The following is a 13,864-nucleotide window of genomic DNA, read 5'->3' as shown; positions in this document are numbered from 1 at the left end:
AATTTGTGGAAACAGTGTGATGGCCCAGTGGGCTGTGTGTGTGTGTGTGTGTGTGTGTGTTGCCTGAAGGTTGTATGGAGCTGAAGTGTTGCTGCTGTGTGAATGGTCAGTGTGAAGAAAAAAATAAATAATAACCGCCTGGCAATACTGGCTAATTATAAAAGGACTCCTCCAGCACTGTGGTCACAAGCTGATTCTCATGTCTTTGAGCAGATTATGAGTATAATAAAGTTCAATAAATTAATTTAATCTTTCCCTCCCCACTTTTTTAACTTCAAACCACACCAGCCAAATGCCCCCACAGCATAACAGAGCCACCAATCCCCTCAGTGTAGGGGTCAAACATTCATGCCTGTACCCGCCCACTGGAGAATATGGTGGAGGATGACTCATCTGACCAGACCAGCGCCGATGCTTTTTGCCCGACTGAACTCATAAATGTGCATTCATCTTTGTAATGAGAGGTTTTCCCACTGCAGCCCTACTGTAATATCCTTTATGTAAATGTTAACGGACTGTTCATGCTGACAGTTTGATCACGTCCTGCACTGACGTTCTCAGTCACCTGAGGAAGAGTCGCTCTTCTGTCTTTCCTCACATATCGCATCAAATGTTTGCAGTCGTCGTCCTTATATATCGATGTCTTTTCCACAGATATAAATACAGATTTATTCACTTTAGTTACTGTTCCTATAGAAACATGAGCCAGTTGAGCAGTCTTTAACTGAATCTCTTGACATCCGTCTGTGCTCCAACAATGAACCCTCTTTTAAACTCTTAGATACTTAAGTCTTGATATAAAATCAGAATTAACTGGACCTGCTCAGTACTATACAGCTACACAGCGAGTAGATCCTACCAAGCAATCGGATCGGACAATTAGACATTTAGAATGTGCACAAATCAGCATGATGGCACACCTGACTCATCCTGGGGAAAAAATAAATAACATACAAAAATATATCTCACACACACACAAAGGCTCATAAACATGCAAATGTAGAGAGATGGTGGAGTGGTAGGCAGCCACGTGGCAGTGCCCTGGGAACAGTCTGGGGTTCTGTAGCTTGCTCGAGGGAAACGTGGCAGTACTCAAGAGGTGATCTTACACCTCTCCATCTACCAGTCCACCCTCCATACTTTGGTCCATTCTAATCTTGAACCGACCATCCTCCGGTTCCCAACACCAGGCTGAAGTGAACACATCTAAAACAAAACAACAAAGAATAAATTGTATGGAACATGTTCAACTTGCATGAAGTTGCAATACAAATCTGAACCTCATGTTCATTTAAATTGTGACTTATAATGAGTAATGCAAAGTCTGTTAACATTTAAGTTTAAATCACTCACATCACTCTTACTCTTGTTTCTCACAAGGTCATTCAGAAAGTAATATTTTGTGTCATATCTACAGATATATAACAGCAGCAGTTATGTCCTTAAAGGTTCAAATGCTTTGTCATGTCAACCAAAAAAGACAAATCTTCCAGCCATACAGTATCTAACAATCCTAGCAGACCATAAATAAAATATTATAAAAACTAAGCTTTGGGCCACATAAAATCTGACGGTGGGCCGTGATTGGCCCCTGGGCTGTACTTTGGACATCCCTGCCTTAGATCTTTAACATCAGCTCATAAAAAAAGTAAAAGTATTACTAACAGGTTTTTTTTTTTGGCAAGACCGAAGGATCGACGCCGTTGTTTCCAATTACAATAGTCAAGGTTCTGTTGCATTTAGTGCAGCACAGCAGTAGCCTGACTGTCTGTTTGACCTGAATGGAACTGAACCTTAATTAGTATCACTGCTGACACCTGTGTTTACCTATTTCATGTCAAAATGGCTGCTGTGAAAATGTCTATTGCCATTCTTCTTTGAATCAATCTGTCACTGGTTCGTTTCTAGTTTGTGTGTTCCCAGACACAAACTAGAAACGAGAAATGATGGACACGGCTGTTACATTCCTACCAAAGTAAGACTGAAGTTATGATACTAGGCCAGACCATCCAGGCAGGTTTGTCCTCCATAATGTGTCAGCCATGAAAATGCAGTCTAATTACCTCCATGTACCCAGGCACTGAGAAGATTACCCATACTGTGTGTGTGTGTGTGTGTGTGCCCGGTCACAGGGTGTGTTTACAGACTCACTCTGCCACCAGTCCAATAATCTGAGACGTCTGACAGATATGTCTTGCTCTCGCCTGGATCGTGTTTTCTCACCAGAGCTGCATCCTGACAGCTGAAAGTGCTACTGGGAACGAAGAAAAATGGTTGTTTCCCGTAGAGGCATGACACACACTCAGGCACACACTCAGACACACACACACACACACACACACACACACACACACACACAAAGCATTCTTTGTATTTATTGATCCGCCATCGGGAGGACCTCGCTGTTGCCCAAATAAGCTGTTAACTCTACTTGATAACCTATCATGTCCTCGTGTAGAGGAAGGAACTCAAATTAAAGCCTTCCAGCATAAACAAACTCTAATGTGCACTAGTGTGAACTCTAAGCGTTCACACACATACCTCGTACACACAAAACCTCGTCACCTCCTCTCATTAATGTCCAGAGGAGCAGCTGGTCGGATGCATAACCGCCACAGCTGGAAATGTAAGAAGATGTTATACTTCTCGTCTTCTGTAACCTGGAAACCTCTCCTCCTCACAGGGAGCCTCCACATTCAGAGCTGTCAGCAGGTTTAGCAGGTGTCGTGCACAGCAGTCATAAAATCGCTGATTCATTTATGAAGATTGTACTTTTTCAGATGAGCATGGGTAATTGCACATGTCATCCAAATCAAATCTAATTTTGACTCAGTTTCAAGTAAATTGGCAAACGTGTTTCCATCCATTACCATTATATGATTATTAGCAGCTTGACTTTAACTCTGTACTAACTTTCTCATATGAAATGTCTTTTTCTATATAATATATAGTTTAATAACTCGACTCACTCTGGTTTACCACAGAACCTGCTAGTTGTTCCCCGCAGTTGTATCGGAGTAAAACAGTAAAATCACAACAGAACAGCAAAGTATTTGGTGAAAATCAGTTTTCGATTACTTACGAGTTACTAAGATGGTCTGTAAAGTCCCTAAATCTATTTTGAAGTCATTAAGTTAGCTACACCGATGTCTCGCAATGATTCATATTTGTGTCTAAGCACATGGTTGCCGTTGTATTCATTTCATTTGTAATGATACATTTCTTTACTATCCCAGAATTGTCCTATCTTTGTGTCCAAGGTGCTGTTTTTGACAACGGGACATTTTTCATTTCAAGCGCTGGTTGATTTACGAGATAAGCAGTAGCTGGCACCAATTATCAGACAGGAGATGAGAAGAAGAGGGTGGGACAAGATGATGTAGTTAAAAGAGTACCAGCTGCTTTAAACAGGATGTAAATATGACATTAGTGGTTCGGATCTGTGTGGGGCGATCATGCATGTACTATAGAGCCACGTGAGCCATGTCTTTTTTTTCTCCAATTTTTCTGTTTGATTAAACTTTTCTGATGCTATACTTCAAAGTGCTATTGCTGTGTCTGAATAAAAACTTGGGTCGGCGTAAAAGCTGCAGCTAAAATATGATAAAGTGCTCCCTTTCAATAGTTTTACTTATTAAGAGCCCTCATATGCTAGACTCAAGGACTAAAGTCAAAAAATGAAGTTCCCCTCTACTACTTTGCAGACACAAAAAAGTGTGATGACAGATTTTCCAATACAGGCAAGGAAGGAAGCAAGAACAGTACTGCTGTTGTTTGTTACTGCTGAGCCTAATGTAAAGGAGACAGCGGATCTGGAGTTTCCATGCTCCTTTCTGAGTGTTGGACAGTAATTTATGTCTGCTTAGCTTTCTAGTAAGCAGGAACTAAAGTTTCAGGAACTAAAGTTAGACCTTGTGTCTCTGCTGTAAAAGTTTCCCGAGTTCCTGGAATGGTTCCTGGACAGGTGTCTGTGGTAGAAAAGTCAGACTTTAACATTTCGTAACACTTCAACACTGCTCACATCTAAACTGTATTTCGCTGTGTTACACAAAGAGAACAGAAAGAAAAAGAACTCAAAACAAGCATTAAATTATCAGTTAATTAAGAGTTGACTTTGTTTTGTTTGACTTCAGTTTGACATGTTCGACATTCGTCATTCATTGTTCGTCGTCATTTTTTGGGTTGTGACAGTTTGACAGTTCCTCTGATTGGTTGTCCAGTCCTCTCATATCATATCTGGTGAAGAGGCATCGCTCTGAGTTCAATTGTTTTGCATAACATCTCTTCAGTACTATTACATTTTTGGCTCAACTTGAAGTCCTTTTGGTCTGATCCCATTTCATACGCAATTTTTTAACTCAGTGTGACTTTTGTTTTCAGGGAATGTCGTGACGTCCATAAATCTTCTTGAGAATAAGAGAAAAAAAGACGCCCCTCATAACTTCAAAGTATCAAAGTAATCCAGTACTAATTGTCAATACTGTACATCCATGGGTACATTGCAAAGCAGCTAATAACTAATTTGGCACATTTTTAGTTAGTTAGGAAGTTGCCATGAAGTATTTCTTTACATTTTCACTGTTTATCATTGAAAGGTCACAGATTCAGAAAATTGTGATGGCAAAACTTTTCAAAATAAGATAAGTCTGTAGGACAATTCAATTATTTATCATTTCATGTTGTATTTTTACATACCAAAACATGGCTGTTTATGTTTTGACTTTGTGTCATTATCAAGACACTGCATAAAGAAGCATCAGGCAATACACTGTAACTGTAACATCCTATTTCATCATATTAACCAGCAGTGTTTTTCTTCAGTCAGTGATTAAATTATTTTCCTTTTGTCTTCCTGTTTTAACTCTGTTAACTAAAGAGATTGGGTGATTGGGATAAAAATGTAGAGGAAGAGTTTCTTGTTGTCTCCTACCGATGGGGAGCTCTCAGTGTAGCAGAGAAAAATGAAAAGTCGACAGCAGATAATCCTCTCTGCTCGCTGAAAGCTGCTCTGAGAGCCAATGCTCCCTGAACGTTTAAGAGATGTTGACCCACTGACCTCAGAGTGCTTCTGCTCAGCAGGGAGGATTTTTGAAGAACAGCAATTTGAGTCCAGCATGCAGAGCGACAGTCGTGTGGGGGGAAAATGACACCTCCACCTGGTTGTGTTTTGTCGCTGATGGAGCAGAAGCGTGCCTCGTCTGCTTATGAAACCCCCTGGGATAAATCAATTTCCTGGACAAAGCCCAGGAGATGAGGAGGCACGAACAGAAATTCACCTGAAACCTGACAGCGGGCTTTACACAGTGCATATCCAGCTTCTTTTCAGGTTGTCACCCCTAATTTCACGGACAGGATGCGTTTGTACGAGAAAAGCCATTACTGCTGCAGTCACCTGAAATAAGAGAGAGAGCCTCGGAAATTCAGCCAAAAGAGCTTCAAAACAGGAAATGATTTTGTGGTTGGAGAGTGCTTCTATTCAGAGTGTGTCTGCTCTGAAAAGGGGGATGAGACTGAATTAAAACTACAAATCAGTTTTGGAAGTGAAAATCACAACCTGAGGTTCACTGTCAAATATTTTTTAAATACTAAGGAGAAAGTGTGAAAAGCAACATGTTGTCCACTAAGGACATCGAGTCCCTAAAAGACTTTAAAGTGTTCCCTCTTTTGTTGTTGAACAGAGTTACACATTATTGTATTTTCGTTTTATATAACATTTTATATAATCTTTTATTGATGATTCTCATTTTATAGTATTGTATTATGCACTGAACAAAAATATAAATGCAACACTTTTGTTTTTGCTCCCATTTTTCATGAGATGAACTCAAAGATCTAACACATTTTCTATATAAACAAAACAAACAATATTCTCTCCAATATTGTTCACAAATCGGTGTAAATCTGTGATAGTGAGCATTTCTCCTTTGCCGAGATAATCCATCCCACCTCAGGTGTGCAGGCTGGCCACAATAAAAGGCCACTCTAAAATGTTCGGTTTGTCACACAGCACAATGTCACAGATGTCGCAAGTTTTGAGGGCGCGTGCAATTGGCATGCTGACAGCAGGAATGTCCACCAGAGCTGTTGCCCATGAACTGAAAGTTAATTTCTCTACCATAAGCCGGTTCCAAAGGCGTTTCAGAGAATTTGGCAGTACATCCAACCGGCCTAACAACCACGGACCACGTGTAACCACACCAGCCCAGGACCTCCACATCCAGCATGTTCACCTCCAAGATCGTCTGAGACCAGCCACTCGGACAGCTGCTGCAACAATCGGTTTGCATAACCAAAGAATTTCTGCACAAACTGTCAGAAACCGTCTCAGGGAAGCTCATCTGCATGCTCGTCGTCCTCATCTCGACCTGACTCCAGTTCGTCGTCGTAACCGAATTGAGTGGGCAAATGCTCATATTTGATGGTGTCTGGCATGTTGTAGAGGTGTTCTCTTCATGGATGAATCCTGGTTTTCATTGTTCAGGGCACACAGTATGTGTGGCGTTGTGTGGGTGAGCGGTTTTCTGATGTCATTCTTGTGGATCAAGTGACCCATGGTGGCGGTGGGGTTATGGTATGGGCAGGCGTATGTTACGGACGACGAACACAGGTGCATTTTATTGATGATACTGTGAATGCACAGAGATACCGTGACGAGATCCTGAGGCCCATTGTTGTGCCATTCATCCACGACCATCACCTCATGTTGCAGCATGATAATGCACGGCCCCATGTTGCAAGGATCTGTACACAATTCCTGCAAGCTGAAAACATCCCAGTTCTTGCATGGCTAGCATACTCACCGGACATGTCACCCACTGAGCATGTTTGGGATGTTCTGGATCAGCGTATACAACAGCGTGTTCCAGTTCCTGCCAATATCCAGCAACTTCGCACAACTATTGAAGAGGAGTGGACCAACATTCCACAGGCCACAATCAACAACCTGATCAACTCTATGCGACCACCATTTGCCTCACTGTCTAATCAGCATCTTGATATGCCACACCTGTGAGGTGGGATGGATTATCTCGGCAAAGGAGAAGTGCTCACTATCACAGATTTACACAGATTTGTGAACAATATTTCAGAGAAATGGTTATTTTGTGTATATAGAAAATGTTTTAGATCTTTGAGTTCAGCTAATGAAAAACAAAAGTGTTGCATTTATATTTTTGTTCAGTGTATGTAAGGGATAATGTACAAGGAGCCGATCATTGTTGCTTATTGCATAGCTGCTTATTAGATAAATCAACCATTTTTCAGGAAATGAATCTGAAGAGAAGCCTATCAAATAGGCTCGCCAGAAACTGCAGTTCCTCAAACGGCCACTGGATACAGCACGAGTCAACTTCCATAAGCCCCTATGTTAAAGTGTCCAACTTCACAGCAGAAGTAAATATGTTTACAGCCTGGTACAAAAAACAGTTTTGGTCTCTATAGCTAATTTTCCCTTTCATGACCACTGTACTGAGTCTATATTTTATTTTAACTCATTAACCCCTTCAATCAAGGCTTAAAGTTATGCATAATTAACAGCAACAGATGGGTGCCGTTACAGATTGCTTGTTAAAGCACCCAGGCTTCAATCACCCACGATCAACATCTTACATACTGTACAGTCTATATTTTGGGACTCTGCATGCACGGCCACTTCAAGTACAGCACTTCATGAAGCAATACTGTGCACTGCAACAGTATGTTGTAGAGGATTAATGAAATAATCTAAATGTGATTACTTTGAGTATTTGATACAGTCATGACACTTCCATTTAGTGCTGCTTTGACAAACAGTGGGCTAAATCCTGTGCTGAACTATAAATTCCCTTGTTTTACCATCCGCCTCTTCACCCTCTCTATTCTCTCCTCTGAGCTTTGTGATGAACTCGTTTGTTGAATAAAATCAACAAAGAGCTCTGACTCAACCTGACGTGCTTTGTCCCTCAATTCTGTGAGCACAAATGTGTTTTGAGCATGAATAAGTCGAGATGAACTGCTGCTGTTGCTGCCGCTGCTGTACTTGTACCACATTTCACTCCAACGCTCGCCTTCAGCGAGACTTTCCTTATCTGTAATGAACTATGTCTCACATGTTCAACCTTTTTAGATGAAGGTTGAATCATTTTGAATGTGAACAGTCGCAACCTGCTGCTTTTCATACATTCGCCGTCTCCTCCCTCCTCTCCTGTGGCTAAAGGCTAACCGCAATGGCTCAATTTAGACACAGAAGCCCACACAAAAAGCTGTCAGCGGGAGATAAGTCGCTGTTCACTTTGTGTCACTGGAAATTGGCACTTTGACTTCCAGAATGTATTTGTTGCTGGCACTGTTGCAACAAGAGAAAGAATAATGGTTTAATTTTCCCCCCCTGACGCCTCATACATATGCAGCGTATGAACTCTAGCTTCTGGTGATTCTGACTCTCATGAAAACTTAAAATTCTCATACAACACAATATGTCATGTGAAATTAGCAAGGCCGCTGACATTTATGAGAATGATTTCTATTTTTCTGGCTTGACTGCTCTGCTGTGAGTCCCATGAAAAGTGTTGTTATTGTTGGCAAGTATTTACAGAGCTGCCAACTCACACGCTTTCGCTGTGTGACACATGTTTTTGCCTGCCTTCACATGCTATCACGCCACACATCCAATTTCTTACGCCGCCCAAAAAAATCCAATCTGGGCAGAGATGCGTTCGTTCTTTTTTTAAACTCCGCGAGGGTAGGTTGCGCTGATAAGCGCAAGTGGCCACTGTAGCCCACCCTGAGTTCAGTGGATTACTGTTACCTGCGTTTCCTGTCCCGAGTAGGCGCTAGTTGGAGGAGGAGAATCCATAGGCATATATACATAGACGCCTCATTGAGCAGGTTGGTCTGTTGCTGCGTTACGTTAATGCGCCACATTGGATGTGGCAGATCTGCCCCGTTAACTAATAAAAGGAAATAGACTGAACTTCATAAAGCGCCTTTCTACAAAGTTCTTTAACAACGTATGTAACTTTTAAAGTGATGATTATAAATGTTTACTCCTTATGTAAGCACCAAACCAACATGTGTATTTTTCTAATGCTGAGTGTTTAACATCTGTGTCTATAATAACCAGATCCTGAAATGTAGATGTGACATGAGGGTTTTCTGAATAAAGAGCACTAACATTTACATTTAACAGATTTTTTTGATTAATTTTATGTATTTATGTAACATACATACGTGTGTATGTATGTATCCCTGCTGCAAACAGCAATAAACATGAAATATAAAATATATACAAGTTTAAACAGATCTAAAAGAAAATACAGCAAATATAAACAGTATAAATGTGACAAATATAAAAATATATTCACAGTGTAGATATAACAGTATAAACAGTGTGAATATATCAAAGGTACACACGGAGGGGGGTGCACATTGATGAACATATATACACGGGGGGCATTGATGAACATACATATCTATACAGCTATACAATTGCAGTCTGTGTATGTGTTTCCAAGTTAAAAACCTTGGAAAAGAATACTCTTGCACAGCTTTTTCAGTTTGTTGCCACTCTTGCCACATCCAAAATGGCGGCGACATCGACGTACGATTCAGCGTTCATTGTATACGTATATATGTCTATGGGAGAAGCAACCGCGCAGTGGAACATTACGGAAGCACATTGCATTCACTGGATAAAAAAATAAAAAATTAGACTGTAGCGTGTTTGGGGTAATTACGAGATAAGGAAAGGTTCCTCATTGGCCACTGCACTTCGGTAAAGTTAGAAAGATATTGGCACTTCCGGGATCAATAACTCTTAATTGAAACGTTGTTAAAACACAAAACACGCATATTTTCAACCGTAGTAAGACAGACAACGAGCTACAACCCAATGTTCATCAAAACGAGTCATCCTCGGAGCCACACCAACAACATTAGTGTTTACTAGGACTTTTCATTATTTCTGGGAATTTTTATTAGGAATATTAATCAATAACTTCAATATGCTACAGTGCTGCGGTAAAGCTATCTACACTTTATATTCTAGTGCCCGACTACATCGGTTTGTACGGTAAAGCGTGTGAGCGGCTTCTTGGTGCCTTCAAGTGCACCTCGGAAACTCAGAAATCAAATAATAATCTATTTTCTAAGATACATAGAAAAGTCATTAAATAACCCTGTTTTCTGACAACTCCACCTGATTCTTGTTCTACATGTTCCCAGCTACTTCTGGGGTGATTTTAAAGTTCTTTTACTGTACCATTTTCTAATAAAGTGATGTTGAAATCATACTTAATGTATGGTAACATATGCAGATTTTGAAAATTCATTTAAAAAATCACTGAAATTGTTTTCTGACAACTCCAGTACATACATTTGGGTTTTTGTCCATTGACATTCCCTCATCTCTGTCTCTCACTGTCCTCCTTTCCTTTTTTAGAATGGGGTTTTGTTTCACCATTTTTGAACAAAAATCAGTTGTCAGAAAACAATTTCATTAGTTTTTTTAATGAATTTTCTAATCTGACTATGTTGCCATATATTGTGTATTATTTCAGCATGAGACTATTCGAAAATGGTCCAGTAAAAGAACTTGAAATTTACCTCAGAAGTAGCTGGGGACATTTGATTTGATTTGTTTATTTAATGACTGTTCTAAACCTGCATATGTATCTTAGAAAAAATGGGTAAAACGCATACGTGTCTGTGCGCGGGGTGCGCGGTACAAAATTTTGCCAATCCCTTACAGAATCTCACTTTTTTGAAAAGTTGGCAGCTCTGTATTTATTTCACCAAAGTAGAATATTGTGGATGGATGATGAAGCTTGGCAGTAGACAGATTGAAGGGTTACAACTCACAATTAGTTAGTTCAACAAATATTCTAGTTGTTTAAACTAATTATACATGTTTTATTGATGTTATGTCATCATGTGTTAAGATGTTTTATAGCCACCCTGCCAGTTGTGCGTGTCTAGTTCAGTTATAGTCATACCATTTTGTTACTTTGGTCTGCTTCTGGATTCTACCAGTTTAGACATTAAACAGTGAGAAACTAGCTCAGCTTCGCTGTTTATGCTGACTGTCGGGTGTTGTTTCTTTGGCTAACTATACTAGTTAGCTAGCTATGTTTTGTCATTTACTTTAGAAAGTTAATCTAGCCACCGATAGGAGAGGAAAAAATGTAAAAAGGTATCAGATTCTGTAAAACCCCCAACCAACGCGGTCTCCCACCGTCAAAAAACATCACCTTGGTCAGTGGCCCTCCATTTTAAACTAGGATTCAATCAAGTTAGCAATAATTAATATATAATTTCCAGTTAAGTTAGCTGCAACTTGGAGTTAGAAAATAAGGCTTGATGAGGCTTGCTTTAAATTTAAAGAGTTTGGTGAGAGAGGAAAGTGTTAAAGGGTTGAAATAAGTACATAACTTAACATACCTAAAGTGAGTAACTTAGTAAATAAGTAAATTATGTTACATATGTAATGTTTGCATATGCATTACATAAGTTTAAAGTGGTTTCACATGGTACATGAACAGTGGTCTCATGTGCTTGAAAAATCCAGGCACTTACCTGCAGTGTGCAGACTTTCTAGCACTTTATACTACATCATTTTACTTCAATGGCTCATTGAAATATTACACCAGACGAGCTTATCCAGAAATGATACTTGCAGGCTACCTTCAACATACTACGTTGAAGTGAAAGGCACTTAGCCAAGTCACCATGTTTGATGAGTTAGTAGTGAGAACTGGCTGAAGATTTGTTCCAATGCTCTATTTAAAGACAAAAACAATTTAAAAGGGAAAAATTGTATTTTCTGTACTGTTTGATTTCATCATGACTAAACTAGCCTAAGTTGGCAGTATCCTTTTCTATGGGTGGGAATCCTATGATGTGGATTTAATGTCATCTTTTCTTGATAGATTGAATAAATAGAAAGTGATGCTTTATTTTCAAGCTTTCTCCACTGAAACAAAACTTTGACAACGGTTTCTGACAGTCACGCTTACTGGTCATCTTAAGGTCGTTTTTCTGAGCCAGAAAGTGTGAATATTCAGGAGAGAGTTCTGCTTGGTGTTACCGGTGTTATATCTCCAGCAGTGAAGACCAGCCTCTCAGTTTCAGCGTTGCTACTGGGGAAAAAGCCTCCGTACCAAACACTGTACATGCGCAGGTCTTTTGAAAAGGAACCCACTACGGATCTAGTTATTTTCTTCATCTGACAAGAGATTTATAAAATGCCACAGTGTGAGTTGATCAGCTAGAAAATCAGCCTATAACAACAAAAATAACTCTAACAAAAAAAAAAAGACTGTATGATTTTCGCAGAAATTACCTGAAGTCAATGGCTGCCTGGAAATGAAATCAGTTCAGTTAATAATCTGTTTAAACTGACCTCGTGACTCAGAAAAGGGATAGAGTGGAGTAATAAAAGGCAGTTTGTAGTTAATGAGCTGAATCTTCGTTATGAACCTTTTTAAGAAAATCTCCAACAGTCTCAAAACGTGACCGGACTTTTTTTTTTTTAGCCGCTAAGATGGATTCATCTTCCTCTGTTGTTTTTTGTTTCCTAATGAAAGACATTTGTTACATAATGTGACTCTTCGTCTCTAATGACGGTGTCAGACTTTGTCACACTTTAACAAAGAGTCTAATCTTGTACTTTTGTTCTGTTTCTCATCCATCCTGCCCTTCCTATCATCTTCTGCTCTTCCTCTCCATCTGTTTCTAATTGATTTCATCCTCCTCTGCTAACATCTCTCCTCATTTCTTCTCAAACGTTTTCTTTGTAATTCATTTTTTTCCCTCTATCTCTATCTCTATCTCTCTCTCTCTCTCTCTCTCTCTCTCTCTCAGGTGAACAAGCAGCAGCTGCAGGCCGTGAAGGAACGTTTCCTGGCTTTTCTCAACGGGGAAACTCAGATTGTGGCGGATGAAGCTTTCTGCAACGCTGTGAGGAGCTACTATGAGGCAAGACTGTTTTATCTCCTCTCCATTCCCCTCAACATGTTCGTTTTCCATCTCTGCATTTTAAATCTCGCATACTTTTACAGTGGAAACACAGTACAAATGTTTGCCTTGGGATGTACATGAAGTATATTTCAACACCATAAACACAACAGCTTGGTAAAGTTAAGAGCGGTTGACTGATGATTTTACACATCTGTTAATGTTTTCATTCAGTTCATACATACACACTTTGGGTAATTTTAGTAAACTACAAGACACTAACACTGCCAGACCCTCTTAACACAACAGTTCAGGTAATGCAAACAGAGTTTACTGCCCAAGATCTTTCTCAAATGGACACTGTGGTTGCTCCAGTAATTTTAGCTTAGCAAGCCATGGGGATACACAAACTACAACTAGCCAGACGAGGTGCCGGGTTGACTGGCCTGTTTAGTTTGACATGTAGAAAAGTGACCCACAGTCTTGCACAAATAACGGTCCCTGTCCGTCACTTTACATGGCATTATTGTATAGACGTGGCAAAATAACAAAAACAGCCACTTTTTCATACATCAGTGAACTAATTTGCTCAAACTTTGTAGGTCTTTAGATCACAGTAGAAATGTGGACGACAACAGGTTGAACAAACCTTTTTAGTTCCTGGAAACGTGGTTTCAGGAACTAAAAGATCTGGGTAATTTGGGTGGTAATGCAGCTCTGTTGGCTAGCTCATCGTTGTTCTTGGTCGTAAATCTCTTAAAACTCTCATGCACTCGCGCAACTCTTTGTCCCTGCTGTGGGTTTCAAACTGTCCAGCGTTCAGTTCTGGTCATGGGAGCGTCGGGCCTCCGTCCACCTCCACACCTCTGATGACGGAGTGGTTGTTGAGCTCTTATGGCACAAACTAATTCAGTTTATTGCCGACATCAGACTG

The 13,864-nt window shown here is 40.0% G+C and overlaps 1 protein-coding gene across 5 annotated transcripts in view; it reads left to right on the top strand.

Annotated features, from left to right (window-relative positions):
* cadps2 (Ca++-dependent secretion activator 2) overlaps positions 1-13,864 on the top strand; it is a 238,811-nt gene that overhangs the window by 38,726 nt on the left and 186,221 nt on the right. For all 5 annotated transcript variants that reach the window (XM_027272724.1, XM_027272723.1, XM_027272727.1 and 2 more), the window contains exon 2: positions 12,838-12,951. In XM_027272724.1, the coding sequence (XP_027128525.1) occupies positions 12,838-12,951 (114 nt within the window). The remainder of the gene's footprint in view (positions 1-12,837; positions 12,952-13,864) is intronic.

This window comes from Larimichthys crocea, chromosome XXI (assembly GCF_000972845.2).
Source record: "Larimichthys crocea isolate SSNF chromosome XXI, L_crocea_2.0, whole genome shotgun sequence".
NCBI classification, from domain to species: domain Eukaryota; kingdom Metazoa; phylum Chordata; class Actinopteri; family Sciaenidae; genus Larimichthys; species Larimichthys crocea.
This window is presented reverse-complemented; position numbering and strand designations above follow the sequence as displayed.